At 49.4% G+C, this 22,387-nt stretch overlaps 1 protein-coding gene across 1 annotated transcript; it reads right to left on the bottom strand.

Moving 5' to 3' along the window:
• Positions 1-1,390: 1,390 nt before the first annotated feature.
• LOC143832675 (gonadotropin-releasing hormone II receptor-like) lies at positions 1,391-18,313 on the bottom strand. Its single transcript, XM_077327471.1, has 4 exons — positions 18,031-18,313; positions 5,640-6,823; positions 3,785-3,989; positions 1,391-2,476 (listed from the first exon to the last, which is right to left on the bottom strand). The coding sequence occupies exons 2-4, from the start codon at positions 6,213-6,215 to the stop codon at positions 1,992-1,994; spliced, it is 1,266 nt and encodes a 421-aa protein (XP_077183586.1). The 5' UTR covers positions 6,216-6,823; positions 18,031-18,313; the 3' UTR covers positions 1,391-1,991.
• Between the last annotated feature and the right edge of the window lie 4,074 nt (positions 18,314-22,387).

Raw genomic sequence — 22,387 nt, 5'->3', positions numbered from 1 at the left:
CTCAGAGGGAAAGAGAAATGGCAGCTCTTTGGCAGTCCAAAAAGAGTTAATTTTTGACTTTCCCACCGGCAGCAACTCAGCGGGTGGCTATTCGAGTCTGTCCTGAGCAAAGAGTTGTGCTTTATTTGTGGAGCCTCTGGTTGCGCTACACAAACTTTGGGGTGTTTCGCAACCATAAATTAAAAATGCAGGGGGTGATCCATGAACATGCAGAAGAAAAAGCCGGGCATTATTCTGTATCTTCTCTGAACCACTTCCACAGGCCGGGTGATCGGGGCAGTGCTCTCCACCCACTTGGACTGCCACCTTTGAAAGCTCGTGCTAGAATAAAACCCGGTTTGCTTTGGTGACACCTTAAGAGGATGGATTGACTTGAGTTGGCGTGGGGAGTAGCTCTGTTACCGATCAGAAGTTCCCTTCCTTTCCTAAAGATTTGGTTCCTTCACTAGTTAAGAGCAGTGGTCCGCAAGCTTACGCTCGCTGCGGACCGCTGCAGCGTAGTGGGGGGAGAGGGTGGCCCGGGTGCCCGCGCACGCGCGGCAGCCCCAGCACAAACGCGCATGCGCGGACTGCCGCACACGTGCGGACTGCCGCACACGTGCGTTTGCGCCCAGCAGGGGCGTAAACGCGCATGCGCTGCAGTCCGCGCATGCATGTTTGCGCCGCCGCCATGCCGGCGGCCACGGCTCCCCCTCCCGGCCCCTCCGGGCCGCGAGCAAACCGGCCACTAAAGCTAAAGCGGCCGATTAGCTCGCGGCTTGGTAAGCTTCTCTTCCTTCCCCTCCCGAAGCGAGAAGCTTGCCGGGCCGCGAGCTAATCGGCCGCTTTAGCTTTAGTGGCTGATTTGCTCGTGGCCTGGTGAGCTTCTTGCTTCGGGGGGGGAGGGAAGAAGGAGCCACGGCCCGGCGCCAAGGCATTTGCGGCCAGGCACCGGGCCACGGCCTGCGGGTTGGGGACCACTGGTTAAGAGGCTTTCCATCCAAGTTGCCAAGCAGGCAGGGGCTATTGCAGGGCTTAGACCAGTGGTTCTCAGCCTGGGGGTCAAACGACCCTTTCACAGGGATCGCAGCAGGGCAAGCAGCTTGGCCGGGGGGGGGGGGGGGGCATCCACACAACAGCCTTGCGGGGTAGATTGAGATAGAGCATCTGTCTGGAGCAGCAGAAAAGAGTGAGATTGACATGGATAGATTCAAATGAGTAGCTGTGTTGGTCTGAAGTAGCACAATAAAATCAGAGTCCACTAGCACCTTTAAGACCAACAGAGATTTATTCAAGGCGCGAGCTTTCGAGTGCAAGCACCATCATGATGGTCAGTTCTTAGTATGACAAAGAGTGCTTGCACTCGAAAGCTCACGTCTTGAATAAATCTTTGTTGGTCTTAAAGGTGCGACTGGACTCTGATTTTATTGAGATTGATGTGGGACAAGAGGCAGAACTGAACTGAAAAACCTCAGAAAAAAACTATACAATCATGAACCATGGATCTTCACACCATTGGTCAGTTTCGGTTTAATTTCTGTGAAAGAACACTTGCATAATGTTATGGTTGGGGTCACCCCAACAGGAGGAACTGTATTAAAGGGTCTCAGCCTTAGGAAGGTTGAGAACTCCTGGCTTAGACCCTCTTGGCGATCCTGGGGCTCGCCATGATTTCCGATCTTGCACCCCTTCTTTTAGTTGTGTAATGTCTGGTCGGAGTCCATTTTGATTGTGTCTGACCACCACATTCTTTTATCAGCCTGATTTCCTTTTATCATGGACCAATCCTACCATATGACCTCATCTACATCTGTGTTACAAAGGGACAATAGGAACCTTATTGAGAAAATATTCTGGATTTATTGGTCGATGGCATCGATGGTTAGAATGATGGATGTAGAAACTTTCTGAGTCCACAGGTGGATTAGAGCCATTTGGTTGCCTGCGCCCAGAAGCGAAGGCCAAATATTTGGGGAGGAGGATGAAGCAGACCGCTGTCTCCTTCCGTCCTTTCAGATGAAGCTCTCTGCCATCTTTCTCCTGTACAACGACAGCTTGGCCCCTGGTGGACCTTCCGCTGCGGTGAATTCTGCTTTGTACTTTTCACGGCTCACCTCCGGCCGCCGCCCCGGCATTGCAGGGGAAGCACGGAAAGAGCCGGTCAGCACGGAGGCCACCCGCTTCTTCCGCCGGCTGCAACAGCAGCTCCTCCGGCTTTCCATCTGGAAGTGCATGGCAAAGAGGCCGTAGATGAGGGGGTCAAGGCACGCGTTGAAGAGGCCAAAGAGGAAGAGGATGTGGCTGAGGGCGGGGGGCACCTGCTCTCTGGTCAGCATCTCTGGGGAGAACCAGTACCAGAGGCCGAGCATGTAGTAGGGCGTCCAACAGATGACGAAAGTCAAGACGATGACGACAGACATCTTCAGGGAGCGCATGCGAGCCCGGGGAATGTTGTTAAAGGAGCGGCGAAGGTGGAACTCCCTGGACTTGGATGCGGCTGCAGCAGGAAATGAGAGAGAAAAGGGACGGAAAGTCCATGGGAGGAGAAGGGACAAATAGGCTGCCATGTGAACTGCAGAGAGTGAATGCTCTAGGTGGGCCACAAAACATCCTTCTCCATTGTTTGTTATCTCCAACTAATCTGTGGAAAGTGGAAGTTTCATCAATTCATCCTTTCCAATAGCTGTTGACCGTCCTCATTCTCTATGAATTTATTTCATACCTGTGTAAGACCATCTTAGCTACTGGCCATTGCTGTAGCTTTCAGTAACAAATCCCCAAAGATTTTCTGGCGTTATGTAAGGCATGTTGGATCCAGACAATTTTCTGCTAATGGAAAGCACTTCCGCCAGTGGAATGGAACTTCCCAGCGGAATTTCCGTGCCGCCTCTTCTTCCTCTGCAGTCTATTAATCTCAGGTATGTTTCTCATGGGCAATAAGGGGACTCTTGGGAATGCAAATGGGGGGAGGGAGTGGCATCTCCAGCAGGATGGAGAACTGGCAGAAGTTTCACAGCCCCTTCCTGTTAACAGATATTGAGTCTGAATCCAACCCAGTATTTCCTTGTTCTGAATTTGCTGCCCACCAATATCAGCGATTCCCAACTTTGACTGTTAAGGGAAAGAAATCTCTTGATTTTGGTATAAGCCTCCCATGCCCTGCTTCACTGGCTCTGTTACCCTGGGAGGGATGCAGAGCATCTGCACGTGGTCAAAGGCAATCTCATCTTTAATACTGCCCCTTGTATCCCAGTGCTCGGTCCTTGGGAAACAAACCAATCCCAGGCCCAAAGAGAATAATTTAGAAATTGCTCTCTATCAAGCCCTCTTGGTGTATTTCCCCCATATATATGTTTCCGTTAATTCAGAATCACACAGAGCTGGAAGAGACCACAAAGGGCCCTCTAGTCCAGCCCCCCACCTTCTCAGGAACTTACAAAACACACCCTCCTGACAGGTGCTCCACCAATCTCCTAAAAACTCCGAATGAAGGAGACTCTACCCCCCTCCGAGGCAGCATTTTCCATTACACAAACTTCAACTTTCCCTACATTCCTTCACAAAACAAAGACCTAGCTGCTTTCACCTGGCCCCAACTCCACTGCCTCAAAACAGCTTCATCTTGCTGACCTCCATCCAACTATTTCTACTCCTTGACTCGTTCTGGAGCCTAAGAGCTTTCCATTCTCCCTCCCACTCCATGTTGTTAGATATTTATCCCACTCATCTTCCGGAGCAGCGGTCATGGCTCTCTGTACCCCGTGCCCACTGCCCTGGTGGGAAGCACCTTCCATGTTGACCTCACCACAAGCTTTCTTCATCTTCCTCGAAATCTCGATGAAGATGCGGGAGTAGCAGACGACCATGATGAGCAGGGGCAGCAGGAAGAGGAAACAGAAGGTGAACATATTGTAGAGAACTTCTTGCCATTGCGCATGGAAACTTCCCATGGTGGCGCACTGGATGAAATAGGTGGGCTGGGAGCGGCTGACGGTGTGGAAGACGAACATCTGGAATGGGCCAAGCCCCCCCCCCAACAAAGAGAAGAAGAAGAAGAAGAGTTGGTTCTTATATGCCGCTTTTCCCTACCCGAAGGAGTCTCAAAGCGGCTTACAGTCACCTTCCCTTTCCTCTCCCCACAATAGACACCCTGTGGGGTGGTTGAGGCTGAGAGAGCCCTGATATCACTGCCTGGTCAGAACAGCTTTATCATCACCGTGCAGAGCCCAAGGTCACCCAGCTGGCTGCATGTGGGGGAGTGCAGAATTGAACCCGGCATGCCAGATTAGAAGTCCGCACTCCTAACCACTACACCAAACTGGCTTTGAGCCAGATCAGAGCTCAAAATTCTCAAAGAGTCTACCTCACTGGAGATTAAGGTCTTCTGACTTCCTACTTCTGACCTGAAGCAAGCTATTTTGGGGGTTACTTTGGACAAATGGTTTGCATGGAAACCATGGTTAAGGGCAACATGGCTGCTTTTGACTACTTGTAGGCGGGGTATGAAACCAACTCTTCTACAAGAAGTAGGCAAGTCACCTTGTGACGCCTTTGGGTAATAAAAAGGATAACACCACCCCCACCACCCACCGGCCCCCAGCTCTTCTTCCAGGAAAAAGGCCTTAGACATTTTTCTGGTAAGATAAAGGGTCGTTCCAACTTTGTCTTTATCACTTACTTGCCTTCCTTTCCTAGCCCCACAACAGACACCCTGTGAAGTAGGTAGGGCTGACAGGCCTGCTCTGTGAGAACAGCTCTAACAGGACTGCAACTAGCCCAAGGTCACCCAGCTGGCTGCATGTGGAGGAGCGGAGAATCAAGCCCAACTCTCCAGCTGAGAGGCCACTGCTTTTAACCACTTAAATGTCAACCTCCAGCAAGAGGCTTCTAGCTGGCACAGAGCAATGTGATTCATTGCCTTTCTCCCTTCTTATGACCCAAATTATCCTATAACATTGTTCTGCCCTCTTCCAATTTACCCTCCCAACAACTTTGTGAGGTAAGTTAGGCTGAGAGAGACTGGCCAAAGTCAACCAGCAAGTTACCATGGCAGAATTAGGGATTCAAATCTGGCCATTCTGATCCTAGCCCTGTACTGCGCCATGCTTGCTCATGTCCAATTCTCCCTCTTTCCCAAACCTAAAACTGTTCAGTGACATGTTTTCCTGGAGGTTTTCATAAAGGAAATTGATTGGTTGTAAGCCGGTGGCTCATTGCCTAGCCCTAAAATGGCTTGCATCTTTTTTGTCTTTCGTTATGGCAACACAGTGGGTCAGAGTTACCCCAAAGGCCTCCAGAATATGATCCCTGGTATCCACAACATAAGAGCCTCTTGTGGCGCAGAGTGGTAAGGCAGCCGTCTGAAAGCTCTGACCATGAGGCTGGGAGTTCGATCCCAGCAGCCGGCTCAAGGTTGACTCAGCCTTCCATCCTTCTGAGGTCGGTAAAATGAGTACCCAGCTTGCTGGGGGGTAAACGGTAATGACTGGGGAAGGCACTGGCAAACCACCCCGTATTGAGTCTGCCATGAAAACGCTGGAGGGCGTCACCCCAAGGGTCAGACATGACTCGGTGCTTGCACAGGGGATACCTTTACCTTTATCCACAACATGCCCAAACCCCTAATTTAGTCCATCCCCAGCATGATTGCAGCCACCTACCTGAGGCAAGGCCAGAAGCAAACTCAAAACCCAAGCCACGCACAACATGACTTTGTTCTTCCTCTTGGCCTCCCCAACACTGAGAGGATTCAAGATGGCCGCCCGGCGGTCAAGGCTGATCACCACGGTGACAAAAGCTGAGGCATACATGGCCACCAGCTTCAGGAACATGAGAACCCGGCAGGCTACGTCGCCGGCATACCACTGCACGGTGATGTTCCACACCGCATCCAAAGGCATTACCACAAAAGTTACCAGGAGGTCCGCGGCTGCCAGGTTCATGAGGAGGATTCGAAGGTGGGGTCTCTTTTGGTATTTCTGCGTGATGGTCCAGAGCACAACGATGTTGAAGAAAGCAGAGGACAGGAAGAGCACAATGGTTATTGCCACTCGGACTTTGGCAGCTGTGGAGAAAGTAGGCAACTGGAAGAGCTCCTCAGCTGGCAAACTCTCATTGGTTGCACCGCTGGCCAAGATCTCCTCTAGGCTGTTGAGTTTCCCATGACTTTGGTTGCCTACCATGGCCAGCCCTGGTTCCACCATCGTTCGGGCCTTCATAGGGAAGGTGGTGTCCATCCGTCTGGTGTCAAGCCTTCCCCAGGCGAAGATAACGTCCTGCCCTGGGCTGGCACAAGGATCCTACCAAAATCAGGGGGTTCCAATCCGGCTGGTCCCTTGCCAGTCCTTTAGGAAGCCCCACTCTTTCAAAACCTTGGCAGAGCTGACAAATCTTTGGCATGGTTCTTTGTTCAGGCAAAGCCGCTGCTACACCGGAGATGCCCAGATCCTACCGTGAACTGAGCAGAGGACACCTTCTTGTCAGATCAGTGGATTTTGTTGTGCTCTAGATTTTAACGCTGCCAACAAATGCTCCTTTGGTGGTTGATAAATAGGCTGGAAATGTTTGCTTTGGCTTGCTGTGCTCGCTTGTAAATATTCTGTTAGGGGAGCCTCCCCACTCGAGAAATGCTACCTTCTATTTAATTTTGTGGCAGGAGTTAGAGAATTCAGACTGGCACAAGGTTTGTGTCTCCAAGGCTTGGATACGCTGTTCGTTGATCCAGCACGGTCCCCACCTGAGCAAGAGGCCACAATTTTGCCTTCTGTCTGCAGGGCCTGTCTTGCCCTTCAGTGCATTTGTGGCATGTCCTTTGCAACTAGGGCACCAGCTCCACTCCAGGAACCTGCAAGAGGAAGAAAATTCAGCTTTGCTTTAAGTTTCCATACCCCTTTTTCAGGATCCTTCAGTAATTAGGCCCTGGGCCAAGAGCCAAAAATTGGCATGTTGGTATGTCTATGTATAATACACCTACTGGGGGACAAGCCAGTTGCATTCAGGAATACAACGGGTCCTAGATTAACAGCAGACAGCCTCCCCCCAGGACCTGCATAGGCTGCATGCTGCTATTAGGGAACTCACCAGCAGGGGCAGCTCTCACACAGCCGGGATCTGCAGCCTCCGAGCCTTGGAGGAAAGTAGAAGGAGGATGGGGTGGTCTGGGGTGGGGGACGGAAGGCGATTGGCTGGCCACTGGACAGGCAAGCCGGTTGGAGGAGGAAGAAGCATTAAGGGGCGGGATAGCTGCCCTGAGTGGGTGTTAAGCGCTGAGTGCCACTTAAGCGATGAGACACGCTCCTCCTCCAAGGACTTACCAGAAATATTAAGTGGAACAGATGTATTATATGAAAGGAGTATGTCTATGCTTGGTAGCATAAGCCTTTTATGATGTCATCAAAAAGATGAAGTTGAAGAGGAGGAGGAGGAGCTGGGTTTTCTATCTCATTTTTCTCTGCACTAAGGAGTCTCAAAGCAGCTTGCAACCACCTTCCGTTCCTCTCCCCACAACAGACACCCTGTGAGGTAGGTGGGCATGGGAGAGCTCTGACAGGACTGCTTTGCTCTGTGAGAACAACTCTGTCAGGATTGTGACTAGCCCAAGGTCACCCAGCTGGCTGCATGTGGAGGAGCAGGGAATCCAACCCAGTTCTCTGGATTAGAGGGCATCTTAACCACTACCCCATGGTGGCTCTCAGCAAAAGCCATTTTCCCCCACCTCATTTGAGTTATAACTCATGAGCCAAGTTACATAATACACACAAAAGAAGTTTTGCCATCTTAAGAGATACCAACATCTGGTCTGGCCTACAGATTATATGGAAGAGGTGACAGCTAAGTATGGAAGAAACCTGAATGTAGTAAACTTGTGTACCAGCAGGGGGTGCTCTATGTATGTGTGAGTTTGTAGACAGACTGCTCTGAGTTCTCAAAATATATGCTAAATGTTAACACAAACTCAGCCAACTAAACAACCTTAGTTAATTCACCAAGTATATTACAGAGCATGCATACAATTATTTTAGCAGAGATAAAGATATCTTATTTGATTCCATGCTTTAGTAAACTGATTACTAAATAAGTTAAAACCGCATAGATTGGCCTGTGACTATACCTACTGAATATATTTTTGCTTATCCATGTCGCGATATCTCAGATATACCTCTTTCTGTGTGCAAGAACATAGAATGACTCTTCTTGCCATATAATCTTTGTGTTTTAAAAAAAGTAAACATTTGGGAGGAATTTTTTCTCCAGTTGGGTTAGTTAAACATTATAATCCTTGTTTTAAATATGAGTTTTTGACTCCTTAAAATAGGAAAGGGGGTGGAAATATTTTTAAAGTTATTTTAAAACCATTATTATACTTGTATGTTATCTGTACAGGGGAAAGGAAAGGAAAGCCCATCAGTGGCTATTGGCCCCAAGGTATAGATGGATCGCTCTGCCTGGGACAGCAATGCTCTGAATGCTTTGTGTTTGGGGGGGGGGGCAACCGTGGGAGGGCTTCTGGAATTCTGGACCTGCTGGTAGGTCTCCTAATGGTGCCTGGGACTTGGCTACTGCTTGACACAGAGTATTTGACTGGATGGGCCACTGGCCTGATCCAACATGGCTTCTCATCCGTCCTCATGACGAAGCAAAACCTTCATCCCAGTATGATGCAGAACAGCCATCTTATTTCAGTCAGTCCACCTCCACTTGGTTGTTTTCATTTAGTTTCCCAATTAAAGGCAATCCCTCTCCTTGCGGCTCAGCAGCAGCCCCTTCACCGGCTTGCCACCCTTTTCACATTTTATTTTTAGCTCGGCTGCTGTTCAGCTCTGCCGGTAGCTGATTTATTCAGGTGCTGCCGGGGGACGAATGGAAAAGGACGAGGAGATAAGAAGAACAAGAAGGAGACAGCCGGCGGGGAGCCTGGCAGGCCGAAAGAATGGCAACTCCCTGGTCTATTTTTCTATGCTTCCCTTCCCCACCAGGGAAGCTCCTGAAAAAGGATGCCGGGCTTAGAAATCCTCCTCAGACAAAAGGCTGAGACCAGCATGAAAAGGGAAGCGGGGACGGCTTTTAAGTCAAACAGCCAAGTTGGGAGTCTTTCCTTCTTGTCTCGGTAAAGGTTGCAGCAAGTGTAGAAAGCTCCCCCGCCCCCTCCCTGTTTCACAGCTGGAAGCAGGGATGTGCAGCGTCCCTGTATCCTGGCCAGGGCTGCCAGCCTCCAGGTAGTGGACAGAGATCTTGAACTATCATAACTCATCTCCAGGTGACAATAGGGATGCCAGCCTCCAGGTGGGACCTGGGGATTTCCAGGTGGGATCAGGCAACAGAGCAGTTCCCCTTGAGAAAATGGAATGATTCCCCTGAGAATCCCTCCCCACCCACTCGCACCTCCACCCCCAAAGTCTCCAGGTATTTCCCAACCCAGAGCTGGCAACTCTAGGTGTCACCTGGAGAAAACAGCCACTTTGAACTTGGACTCTGCTGCATTATGCCCCAAACCTTTCCCTCCTCAGGCTCCACCCCCGATAATCTGAGAATATTTCCCAACTCTAATACTGGTACCCAGGACTGCTTTGCAAATGCTGTCTCCCCAACCAGGGATTGAACCTGGGACCTTCTGTATGCCAGGCAGATGCTCTGACCATTGAGCCATGCCCCTTCCTCTTGATCTGTTTCATCTTGTGGCATTTTGCTATGTAGAGGCTTCTTATTAATTAGCTTACAGCCCACAAAGGTGTTGGCTACCTTTTGATTATGTGTATACTAGGGCAGGGGTAGTCAACCTGTCGTCCTCCAGATGTTCATGGACTACAATTTCCATGAGCCCCTGGCAGTGGCTTATGGGAATTGTAGTCCATGAACATCTGGAGGGGGCCATTTTCAACACTGTTGCCTGGAGATAAATTGCAATTCTGGGGGATGCCCAAGTCTCACCTGGAGGCTGGCATCCCTACTTCTACCCCATTGAGGTCCCTGTCTCCCCCCAGGCTCCATCCCCAAATCTGCAGGATTTTCCCAACCTGGCAACATCACCCCCCCATCTCCCACCAGTGGCTAAAGGGGTCCTGGTAACCTCGGGAGAAACATGGATAGGGTTTACAGCTCTGGGTTGGGAAGGACCTGGAGACTTTGGGAGTGGAGCTGTGAGTGGACAGGATTTGGGGCAGGGAAAGACCTGAGTGGAATATGATGCTGTGGCAGTGGTTCTCAACCTCCCTAATGCAGTTCCTCATGTTGTGGTGACCCCCAACCATAGAATTATGCAAGGGTTCTTTCACAGAAATTAAACCGAAACTGCCCAAGGGCCGGAAGATCCATTGTTCATGATTGTATATAAATTGGGTTTTTTTCCTGGGGTTTCTTAGTTCAGTTCTGTCTCTTGTCCCTCCCTGCCGATCTCACTTTTTTCTGCTGCTCCAGACAGACGAACGCTTTATCACGATCTACCCTGCAAGGCTGTTGTGTGGATGGCGCCCCTTGGCCACGCTGCTTGCTCTGCCGCAACCCCTGTGAAAGGGTCATTCGACCCCCAAAGGGGTCCCGACACCCATCTTGAGAATCACTGTGCTGTGGAGTCCCCCCTCCAAAGCAGCCATTTTGTACAGGGGAATCCCATCTTTTTAGTCTGCAGATGAGCTGTAATTCCGAGGGATCCCCAGGTCTCACCTGGGGGCTGTCATCCCTATGGGCAGCAGGTCTCCTGGTGTCAGGCAAAGGTCTTCCCCATCACCTTTTGCACACTGACAGGAGCTTGTTTGACAACAGTAGGACAAGGATGGTATTCGAAGCCATTTTTAAAAGACAGCCTTCAGTCCTGACAGAGCAGGCCCGGCACCTGCCGAGTAATGAAATCGGCCTAGCTGTCAGGCTGGCGCCTTCAAAGCCACAGACTTATCTACAAAACAGGGCCTCGAAGGCAAAACAAGGCGAGATGAGACAGGAACAGGACCCCTGGATTGGGCATCAGAGACACTTTGCAAAATGCCAGGCTGGGCCAATGTGACAGGCGAGCAGGCCGGCTTGTCTGGCTACGTAGCCCTGCTGAGGCTAGAGCAGCCGCCCAAGTGGGCCTCAGAGAATTAAAGAAGAGAAAAAGTTGGCTTTATGCTCCAGCTTCTTAGGCTCGCTGCCCTGTTTATCTGCTCTGATCGGCAAATGGTGGTTTCGAGCTACAGGTGGGGCTGCCAACCCCCAGTTGGTGGCTGAAGATCTACGGGGGTTTCAGTTGATTTCCAGGCCGCAGAGATCAGTTCTCCTGGGGGAAATGACTGTTTTGGATGGTGAACTCAAATGGCATTATGCCCCAGTGAAGTCCCTCCTCTCACCAAACCCCTCCATCCCCAGAGTCCACACCCCAAATATCCAGGAATTTCTCAACTTGAAGCTGGTCACTGAAGGATGGCTGAAATGTTATTTATTTATTTCATTCCTGGCATTCTCCACAAATAGCAAACCTAGAGTGGTGGCTGGAGGTCTCTTGGTGTGTAGGGGGGAGCCTGCATAGCAGTGGTTCTCAACCTGGGGTTTGGGACCCCTTCACAGAGGTCGTGGCAGGGCAAGCAGCTTGGCTGGGGGGGGCGCCATCTACACAACAGCCTTGCAGGGTAGATCAAGAGAGCTGTCTGTCTGGAGCAGTGGGAAAGAGCGAGATCAGCATGGTGGGACAAGAGGCAGAAAACTGTGAAATTACCGGGGGAGGGGGGGACATTTATATACAATCATGAACATTGGGTCTTCACGCCATTGGTCAGTTTTGGTTTAGTTTCGGTTAAAGATCCCTTTCATTAGCGATCCCCAACCTGTGGGCTGCGGACCACATGTGGTCCGTCGACTAATTGGAGGTGGGCCCCGAAGGACGCCTTCTCCCCCCCCCAGCCCTTTACTTCATCCCCCCCCCCCGGCCCTTTACAACACACTTTGGGTGTCATTGTCTCCCATCGCTCCCAGATGGGACTATCTCGTTGCAGAGAAACAAGCTCAGGGTTCCCATTGATTTGTCATTGTCATGAGTTAAAATTTCCATGAAAATAAAATGTTCCTTATGTTCATTGTTGTGGCGTGTCTGTATCTTATTTTGAAGGGATGTTTAAACATTACCATAGCGATCAGAGAGCGCTAGAGCAGTGGTTGAGAGTAGAGGAGTAAACTACCCCCCCTCCCCACCGGGCCTCAGTAAAATTGTCACGCGTTGAGTGGTCCCCGGTGATAAAAAGGTTGGGGACCCCTGCCTTGCATAATTTCAGGGTTGGGGGTCACCACAACAGGAGGAACTGTATTAAAGGGTTGCGGCATTAGGAAGGTTGAGAACCCCTGCTGTAGAGGGCAGGGGTTGGGAAGGGGAGAGAGCTCAGTAGGGTATAATGTCATAGAGTCAACCGCCAAAGCTCTTTTCTCTAGGGGAGCTGATCTCTCTCATCTGGAGATTAGTTGTAGTTCCAAGTTATGTCCAGGCCCCACCTGGAAGTTGGCAATATCTCAAACACTGATACCAAACAGGTCACAATTGTTCCTGTGGTCACTGGGGGAGACAGGAGGACAGGCCTCCTCCTCTCATGCTAAAATGGTGAAAAGAAATTACTGATCTGGAAGGGGAGATGAGTTTTGAAATATAAAACATATAGAGTTGCCAACCTCCAGGTGGGGTCTGGAGATCTCCCAATATTACTGTTGATCAGTTACCCTGGAGGAAATGGCTACCTTGGAGGGTGGACTCTATGGCATTAAATCCTGCCGAAGTCCTTTCCCTCCCCAAATCCCCCCTCCTCCTCAGGCTCCACTCCCAAAATCTCCAGGTATTTTCCTAACCCCAACCAGAGCTGGCAATGCTAAAAACCTTCCTGCAAGGTGGTCTTGGAATCAGAAGTATCCAGATGTGTCCATCTTATCCTGATGACTGTCCAATAAACCAGGTGGGACATCTGAGCTGGGTCTGATCCACTCTGCTAACAGGAGGGCTTAACCCCTGTGCAAAGAGCATCACTCTATCTTCAGAGCTGGCCGGGAAGGGAGGTGAAAGCACACATGCTTGCTCTGTCCCCCTCAATCAAACAGGAAGGAGAGAAGAGATGGACAATTGGAACTATGGAAGTGTCCGAATGAAAGCTGAGTCAGGAAAAAGGAACGTTGCAGAGCTGTTGCAAGTTCCGAATCAGAATTTGAAAGGATGGGGGGGGGGGGGGAAAGAGAGTGAGTGCAAATAGTACCCTGGGCTGATTCTGCACTTACATTGTTTTTCCATTGTGGTTCCTGCTGAATTCAGATCGATTTAAACTCGGGTCTTCCTCTATCCCGCCCCCCATTGAAAAAGAAAGTGTTCTGCATTTGATTGGGGAAGCTCAGAACGTGGGGGGTGGGGTCAGGCACAAAGCAGTACGTTAATTCGGAAAAAGTAGCCATCTATACATTTACTCATGGAGTTTCTTCAAATATCGAGGCTTATATCCACTCCAGGATATCGCGGGGGGAAGGTTGGGTCACCACGAATCAGTTATGGATGTTGCAGAAGGAAAATTTAAAGTGGCCAAAATTAAAGTGGAAATTGAATTCAGTGTAGACTGCAGGGATTAATTCTGACTGGGAGTGGGTAAAAAGCCCCGTGCAGACTACACACTGGTTTCTTGTACCTCACTTTTTACTACCTGAAGAAGTCCAAGAGCAGCTTACAATTGCTTCCCATTCCTCTCCCCACAACAGATACGCTGTGAGGAAATTAAGGCTGAGAGAGCTCTAAGAGAACTGTGACTGGCCCTAGGTCACCCTGCTGGCTGCACGTGGAGGAGTGGAGAATCAAACCCAGTTCTCCAGATCAGAGATTGCTACTCTTAAACACTACAACAAGCTGGCACAAAGATCGTGCACAAATGGAAATGCAAGGGAAAAAATGTGGATTTATTGTACTCCTACTTGCACGTCTCCTTGTGGAAGATTTTGTGCAACCAATTTCTAGGCTCTATAATATAGAGAGAGGAAAAGGCTAGGTGTTGCCAAAACTTTGCATATGTGGAACTGCACTGTGTCTATGTTTGATCCAGGGTACTGTTAGCATTTGCACCTGCAAACTGAGAAAAATGGCAGCTCAGCAAACCCTTTGCAAAAGACTGTTTATGCCCAGGTCAAAAGATTCCTGTGTGCATCAAAACACCTGAGAACCCAGAAGCAACCGCAGCTTGAGATATTTCACACTGGGTACCTATCAGCTTGGACCTACATATAGTCTCTTGCCTTTAATTTAAGATGGTCAGATACAGAATCCTAGAATCCTAGAATTGGAAGGGACCATGAAGGCCTTCTAGTCCAGCCCCCTGCTTAATGCAGAGTCAGCCAACCGCTGCTTGAAGACTACCCATGAGGGGGAGCTCACCACCTGCTCAGGCAGATGGTTCCACTGCTGAACTGTGCGGACTGTGAGAATCTTTTCCTGATATCTAACCAGTACCGTTCGACACATAGATTATAGTTACTACTGGCGGTCCGGTCCGATCCTCTGCGGGCAACAGGAACTGCTCCCTGCCCTCCTTCAAGTGACAGCCTTTCAGATACTTAAAGACAGCAATCATGTCCCCTTTCAACCTTCTTGCCTTTCTTCATAGGGCTTGGTCCCCAGGTCCTGGACCATCCTCGTCAACTCTACTCTGCAGCATCTTAATTTTGTCCACTTTCTTTTTGAAGTGAGACCTCCAGTACTGGACCCAGTGCCAAGTTCTGGCACCCACTGCTCACCTCCCTCCAATCTGATGAAATACTACTGGGCGTGGTTTTCCAATGGGTTCCCTATCCACCTAACCATCCGAAAATCCAGCTTGCAGTCCTCCAGTTTACCCATCCGAACATCCTGGGGAACCTTGTCCAAAGCCTTATTGAAATCCAAGTAAACAACCTCAACTGAGTTTCCACAATCTAGTAAGACCATGAATCAGTCAAAGAAGGAAACCGGGTTGGTCAGACAGGACCTATTGGAGACAAATCTGTGCTGACTTCCTCAGATGAACAAATTGCCTTCAGATGTTTGCAGAGTGCCCCCTTTAAAATCTGCTCCACTATCTTCCCTGCAACTGAGGTCAGACTCTCTGGCCTCTAGTTCCCATGGTCCTCTTTCCTCCCTTTTTTGAAGACTGAGATAACATTTGCTCTCCTCCAGTCTTCTGGAGGACCAGTCCTTCAAGAGGTCCTAAAGATTATGGACAAAGGTTCCACAAGCTCTCCAGAAAGTTCTTTGAACACTCTCAGGTGCACACCATCAAGTTCAGAGGATCTGAACTAATCTAGTGTAGCCAGGTACCTCTCAACACCCTCTCTGTCCATTTCAGCCCACCACCCAGATACCTTGCCTTGCCTACTACCATCCCCAGATGTGTCCATATCCTGCTGGGAAACCACAGGCAAAATAGGTACAGAGCCTTTCTGCTTTTTCTCTGTCCTCTGTCAAAGTCTCTCCATCTTCAACCAACAGTGGGCCTATTGCTTCATTTACCTTGTGTTTGCTCCTCACATATCTGAAGAAGCTTTTCTTGTTTTTGTGGGCTTCCCTGACTGGTCTCAGCTCACTCCCAGCTTTGGCCTCTCTGATGGCTGAACTCCAGTGCCTAGTAACCTGCAGACAATCTTCTTCATTGCAGCTTCCACCATGCCCTTAACCACCAATGGCCTTCTATTCCCCTTCCCCCTACAGCTGAAGAAGAGTTCGGTCACTCTCAAAAGCTCACTCACTGCTTATCCTTGATTCAGGAAGCTGCCTTATACCGATTCAGATCATCTGGTCCTTAGAGGTCGGTGTCACCTATGCAGATTGGAAGAGGCACGTCTAGGCTGTCAGGAAAAAGTCTTTCACATCACCTGCCCCTGGATATTTTTACGGGAGAGACAGGGATTGAACCTAGGACCTTCTGCATCCTGAGAAGTTGCTTAACCACTGGGCCACAGCCCTTTAGGGCAGGGGTAGTCAACCTGTGGTCCTCCAGATGTCTATGGACTACAATTCCCATGAGCCCCTGCCAGAATTGTAGTCCATGGACATCTGGAGGACCACAGGTTGACTACCCCTGCTTTAGGGGCTTTAGGCTCTTCTAGCTCACTGTTGCCTGCCCTGACCAGAAGTGGCTCTAAGGTCTCAGGCAGAGAAATATCTCCCTGACTCCTGCTACCTGAAATCTTTGGACTGCGGATGCCAGGGGGTGAGCTGGGCTCCTTCTGCATGCAAAGTAAGGTTTGTTTGTTTTTTTGTTTACCTCTGGGATTCCTTGACACACACCCCTGCCACCTGCCAAGCTGGCTGTCCAGAAATTTCTTTGTGTGCAGGCGACAAGAGATCAGCTCACCTGTAGAAAATGGCTACTTTGGAGGGTGGACTTATGACCTGAGACCCCAGGGCTGTCCCTTTCCTCCCAAACCTTGCCCTGCCCAAACCCTGCCCTTTTCAGGCTCCACCCCCCCAAATTTCCCAGTATTTCCCAACCCAGCGTGGAGAGCCCTAATGTTAAGCGTCCACTGAACCGTGATTCTAAAACTGTTCCTATTGTTTGGATGTTAACCTCCACAATGGGTCCCTCACCTATTTAGGAAAGAGGAGATCAGGCTTAGCAGCCGCTCTAATTGGCTGGCTGGACAATCAAAAAGCGGAGTCATCGTCCTGCTGCTGGGATTGCCAGCTTGAACTGAGCACTGAGCATGTGCAGAAAGTCTTCCTTGCCAGGGGGAAGCAAGTTTTTTTTCCCCCCAGAGCGGAAAACGTGTTCTGCAGGTAGGGTCTCTGAGCAAATACAGAGTGCTTTCCCTTTCTCATGAAGAGGCATCCAGCTTTCTGGAATCTCGTCCTTCAGAGGTTCGCTACTGGATATTCCGTATAGTTTGGCTCCATTTATTTCGAGACAAGGTCAGCTTGAGGGTATTTCCTATAAGTTCATAGTAGACTTCCCAGACTCTTGCGAGTCCCTTGGACTGCAAGGCGAACAAACCGGTCAGTCCTAGAGGAGATCAACCCTGACTGCTCTTTAGAAGGCCAGATCCTGAAGATGAAACTCAAATACTTTGGCCACCTCATGAGAAGGAAGGACTCCCTGGAGAAGAGCCTAATGCTGGGAGCGATCGAGGGCAAAAGAAGAAGGGGACGACAGAGAATGAGGTGGCTGGATGGAGTGACTGAAGCAGTAGGTGCAAACTTAAAAGGACTCCGGGGAATGGTAGAGGACAGGAAGGCCTGGAGGATCATTGTCCATGGGGTCGCGATGGGTCGGACACAACTTCGCACATAACAACAACAACAAGACTTCCCATGTAAGTTGGATAGATTCTAAAACTAGTCCCCAAGCACATGATGGGAACGGCAAAGAAGAATATGCCGGGATTAGCTTCAGCCACTGTGCTTCTTTGGACTAGAGGCCTGCCCTCTGTGGTCAGAGAAACTATCTGGGGCAAGCTGAAATTCCACAAGGCTCCCTGGAGGGTCAGGAGTCTGAAATAACTGAACTCCAGGATCCTCATTAAAGCAGAGAGAGAGAGAGAGAGAGAAAGAGAGAAAGTTTTGGAAGCAGTTGTGCATCAAGCAGGTTGGTCTGCAGAGTGGATTTCTGGGACCAGAATGTGTGATTTCTGGGTGAAATATCTGGGCAGGAGGCAGGACCATGAAAAGAAAAGGGGAATGAGAATGACCAGTGCTGCAGGGAGCACCAAGAAGACCCTCGTGGCATCTATTAGCGCACAGATGTTCATGCGGGACCATCACATTAAAAAAAAGACAGAGCAAGGAAATTTGGCCTGAGAATCTGCCAGGATCAGAATAGCCACAAGATTCATGCACCCCCCCCCCTCCCGATAGATGTTTGTTTATTTATTGGGCCTGTGCCATCCATGCGCATGGCGCTTTCTAATGGCAAGCACTTGCACATGACTATTTAATATTCAGCCTGTCCCTCCTTGATGATCTTTGGTCTATCGCAAAGGAAAGCCAGACGGCTTGTCAATTAATTCCCTCCCGACAGTCTGGATGTCATTCATCCGAGCATCCTTGCCATTCCAGCAGCTAGTCTGCTCCAGAGGCGTGGACGGGACATTTTTGCTACTTACCCATCTCTTCTTTCTTTCCTCTGCAGTCCTGCGGCTGGTGCTGCATGAAAACGGGGAGGGGGAAGCCTTCCCCAACAGAAAGGAGGGCCGGTCGTGTTTCCTCTGCCTTCCTGGGGGCGCACACTTGCAATCCTGAGGCCGGATCTTTGTTTTCGGGGTTTGCGCAAGTGAGCACTGCGTCCTTGATGCCGTTGCGGGATAGGACGTGCTGGTGGGGAATTTCTCTGGTGCTGCAGATCTCTTGGAGGTCACTGCAGAAGCTGTTGCCGTTTCCTTCACTGTCCTCCCCGCTCCCCCACCTTTCCAATCTATTTAAAGGTGTCTCTTTTGCTCCTTCTAACAATCCAGACACTCTACAGATGGCTGGGAACCCAGAAGGGGGCTTTCCCCTCAGCATCTTCGGTCTGATCCCGGTGGGTACCAGATGTCAGCGGCTCGCTGGAAGCAGAGCATGCGGGTGGCTCAGTTGCAGGGTCATCCTAAGTGTCTGGCTGGTTTATTTAAAAAAATTTTTTTATGCATATATATATATATATTGGCATAATAGACGTGTTTATTATAAACTTGAGAAGCATCTTCTTTTAGTCCCCCACACCCAGCCTCTTTTGTAATGAGACGTCGCACCAGGAATCAGGAAAGCTTTGCCATCAAATCAATACAGAGCTACTTTCTCTCTGCAATATGTGTGCGTGTGTTTGTGGGGGGTTAATAATCTGGCCCGCCTTGCAGGGTTGTTAGGAGGATTAATACAAGAAACCATTTGCGAAATGTTTTCAGCACTTTCCAAAGCATTGGATGTGTGTTGTTATTGCCTCTCCTTGTTCCTGGTGGTGGATAAAAGGGCCTGTTTTAATCTTACTGGCAAATGCCAACACTTTACAAATTCCTAACATGCGGAGTGACATAATGTTTCATGCCATCCTCTCCCTCTCTCGGGGGTCACCTGACGAAACTGGAGCTTGATGAACAAAATAAAGTGCATTTCACACGAAACACCATTAATATGCAGAGGCTTTTGTCCCATGGGGCATCTTGGTGGCTAGGGACTACGATCTAGTAGAGGCTGCTGATTCCACTGCAAGGAGTCTTTCCTCGGGTAGCATTGGAGGAACCGATCTTTGAGATCCAGCCCAATGGGCTTCTTAGGACCTAAAACACTCAAATATCGCTTTCTCTGGTTTGTGTGATTCCCACCTCAAGAAGAAAGGGAAAGCTTTCCTCTTGCAGGGGGGGGGGTTAGACTAGATGACCCAGGAGGTCCCTCCCATCTCTATGATTCTATGGCTTTGAAACCATCATGTTATGCATTGATTTTTAGACCCAAGTCACAGGGAAGGGGTAGTGTGAACAAAACCGGAAGCCTACCAAAGTTTCACACCTTCAAGAAGATAAATTGGGATGATGAACAATGCCTAGGCCATTCCTCAAAGCATTAAATAGGCCGAGCAAAAGCTCTGTCCCAGAATCACAGTTCTGTGTCTGCATCTTGGCCATAGACACAGACTTCTGTTATGTGTCTGGACTTGGCAGCCTCTCCCTATGGCTATGCAGGAAGCATATTCTCCCTTGTCTTTGGAAACGGAAACCAAGCAGCATGTCTTTTCCAGAGCAAAGAGCCAGGGATGCCTTTCCTCTATCCATTTTGTGCAAAAGGTGCTTCAGAAGAACTCAGGTGCATCTGTAGCACCCATTCAGAAGCTGCTGTCTCACTCATGGGGTGGGGGCATGGCTTGGGAGTAGCCCCTGTGGCAGCCGTTTTATGATTACCTCAACTTTTACCTCATCAGCCATTTTGTGGTTGGACCCACTTTCTCAGAATTTCAAATGTTCCCACAGAGCTTAAGAAATGTAGGGACACTTAGATCGGAATGTCTGTCAGGACTGTCATGAGCTGGAGTCAAATTCTTGCTCCGCTAACGGAGTTATCTGGGCCACAATCTCCCTCAGTCTACCTCACAGGATTGTTTCAAGGATAAGATGAGGGAAAGGGCGTTTGTGTATGCCCTCTGTTTCTCAGAGGAAGGGCAGGATAGATATGAGACACATAATTGCTTAGCAGGATTGTATTGGCTATTTTCTTTGTGAGGACGTTAAAATGAAATATGATCTTCATGGTTTGTACAGAACTCTAACAGTATGAATGTCACTGATTTTTCAACAGGCTCTCCTAAAAATACTGCCCCCTCCCCCCCAAAATGCTTTGGGACTGATTCTTGGTTGGCACTTGCTTGGCACAATTAACTTTGGCAAGTATCTGAGGCAAATTACAAATCTTTGGGCATAAAGTGTGGCGTCTTGACAGGCCAGAGCCCCTCACCTATGGGTTGCCAACTCTGGCTTGGGAAATGCCTGGATATTTGGAGGTAGAGCATGCTGAGTTTGGAGAAGGGAAGAATCTCAGTGGGGTATAATGCCACAAAATCGACCCTCCAAAACTACCATTTTGTCCAGGGGAGCATACACTGTAGTCAGGAGATCACTTGGAATTCTGGGAGATCTCCTGGCCTCCTCGGGTAAATGGCAGCTTTAGGTCTATCCCTATAAAGGAATTTGAACCAAAGTTATGCTAGAATCCAGAGTTCAATCCTGAAACATTGTGGAGAAATAATGAAGAGCAGAGTTCATTTGGTCATGTGCATGGTACATTGGGTGTCCCAGTAAAAAGAGGTCATTCCAAGTGAAGGATTAGAATTGGGGAGACATGGGTTCAAATCCCTATTCTGCCATGGAAGAAGAAGAGTTGGTTCTTATATGCCGCTTTTCTCTACCAGAAGGAGTCTCAAAATGGCTTCCAATCACGTTCCTTTCCTCTCCCCACAACAGGCACCCTGTGAGGTAGGCGAGGCTGAGAGAGCCCTGATATCACTGCTCGGTCAGCTTTATCTTGATTGTTATTAGCCCAAGGTCACCCACCTTGGCTGCATGCAAAGGAGTGGGGAATCAAACCTGGCTCACCAGATTAGAAGCCACCATTCTTAACCATTATGCCAAGCTTGTTGGGTGATTTTGACCCATTGATACTCTCTCAGTTTGCCCTACATCACAGGGTTCTTGTTGTGAGAATAAAACAGAGGAACAGAGAAACATGTTGCAAGCCGTTCCAGGCCCCTATTGTGGAGAAAAGCATTCAGAGGCCATATTCAATCAATAGGAGATATCATAGAATCATAGAGCTGGAAGGGGCCATACAGGCCATCTAGTCCAACCCCCTGCTCAATGCAGGATCAGCCTAAAGCATCCAGTGAGGGGGAACTCCCCACCTCCTTAGGCAGTTGATTCCACTGGTGAACTACTCTGTGAAAATTTTTGTTCCTGCTGTCTAGCTGATATCATTCTCCATGTAGTTTAAACCCATTCCTGCAGGTCCAATCCTCTGCTGCCAACAAGAACAGAACGAGCAGAGCCACTGGGCATACTCAGAGTCCATCTTGTCCAAAACTCCATTATCCAGCCGATATCTCGGCTCCAAAGGAAAGATCCCCTGTAGATGTTCACAAACCTCTGGTTCATTTTCGTGGGGGCCGCTCTACATAGGCTTAGACACTGATGGAAAATTTCTGAAAATAAAATTTGGTAACAGTCAGTACAGCACAGCTGGGATAATAATATTATTCTTCAGATTCTTGTTCCAGTTCCCTCTCAGTTTTAAAGAGGCAGGATTTGTGTTTTTTGTTTTTTAATCCTTCAGCTTGCCTGTATGGTGCTGATGTGAATCTGGATCACAATGTGGTCTAGTGGCATTAGCAGGCTGAGCTAGGAACAGGAAGCTTCAAATCCCCACTCTGCCATGAAGCTAACTGGGTGACCCTGGAGCAGTCACTCTCTCACATTGCCCCTCTCCCACAGAGTTGTGAGGCTAAAATAGAGGAAAGAACCGCGTACGCTGGCTCTGTACTCCTGAAAGGAAGAAGAAGAATGTGTCCTTATAGGCTGCTTTTGTCCTCCAGAAGGAGTTTCAAAGTGGCTTACAATCGGCTTCCCTTCCTCTCCTCCACAGCAGACATTTTGTGAGGGAGGTGGGACCGAGAGAGCTCTGACAGAACTGCTCAGTTAGAGCAGCTCTAAAAGAACTGTGACTAGCCCAAAGTCACCTAGCTGGCTGCATGTGGAACAGCGGGGAATCAAACCCGGCTCTGCAGATTAGAGGCTGCTGCTCTTAGCCACTATGCCATGCAGGTTCCTCCATGTTGGTCTTCCATTTTGTTTTCACAAAACCCTTGCAAGGTGAGGAATCGGTGAGTCATCGAGCGGGGATTAGAACCAAGGTCTCGCCATCCTGATATTCTACCAACTGCCTCACATTGCTGCTTTTAGCTCTTCACCCTCATTTCCTCGCTATTTCCCCCCTCCCCCCAGC

Source organism: Paroedura picta, chromosome 1, assembly GCF_049243985.1.
Source record: "Paroedura picta isolate Pp20150507F chromosome 1, Ppicta_v3.0, whole genome shotgun sequence".
Taxonomy (NCBI): Eukaryota; Metazoa; Chordata; class Lepidosauria; order Squamata; family Gekkonidae; genus Paroedura; species Paroedura picta.
The sequence above is the reverse complement of the archived record's forward strand: the minus strand, read 5'-3'. Positions and strand labels throughout refer to the sequence as shown.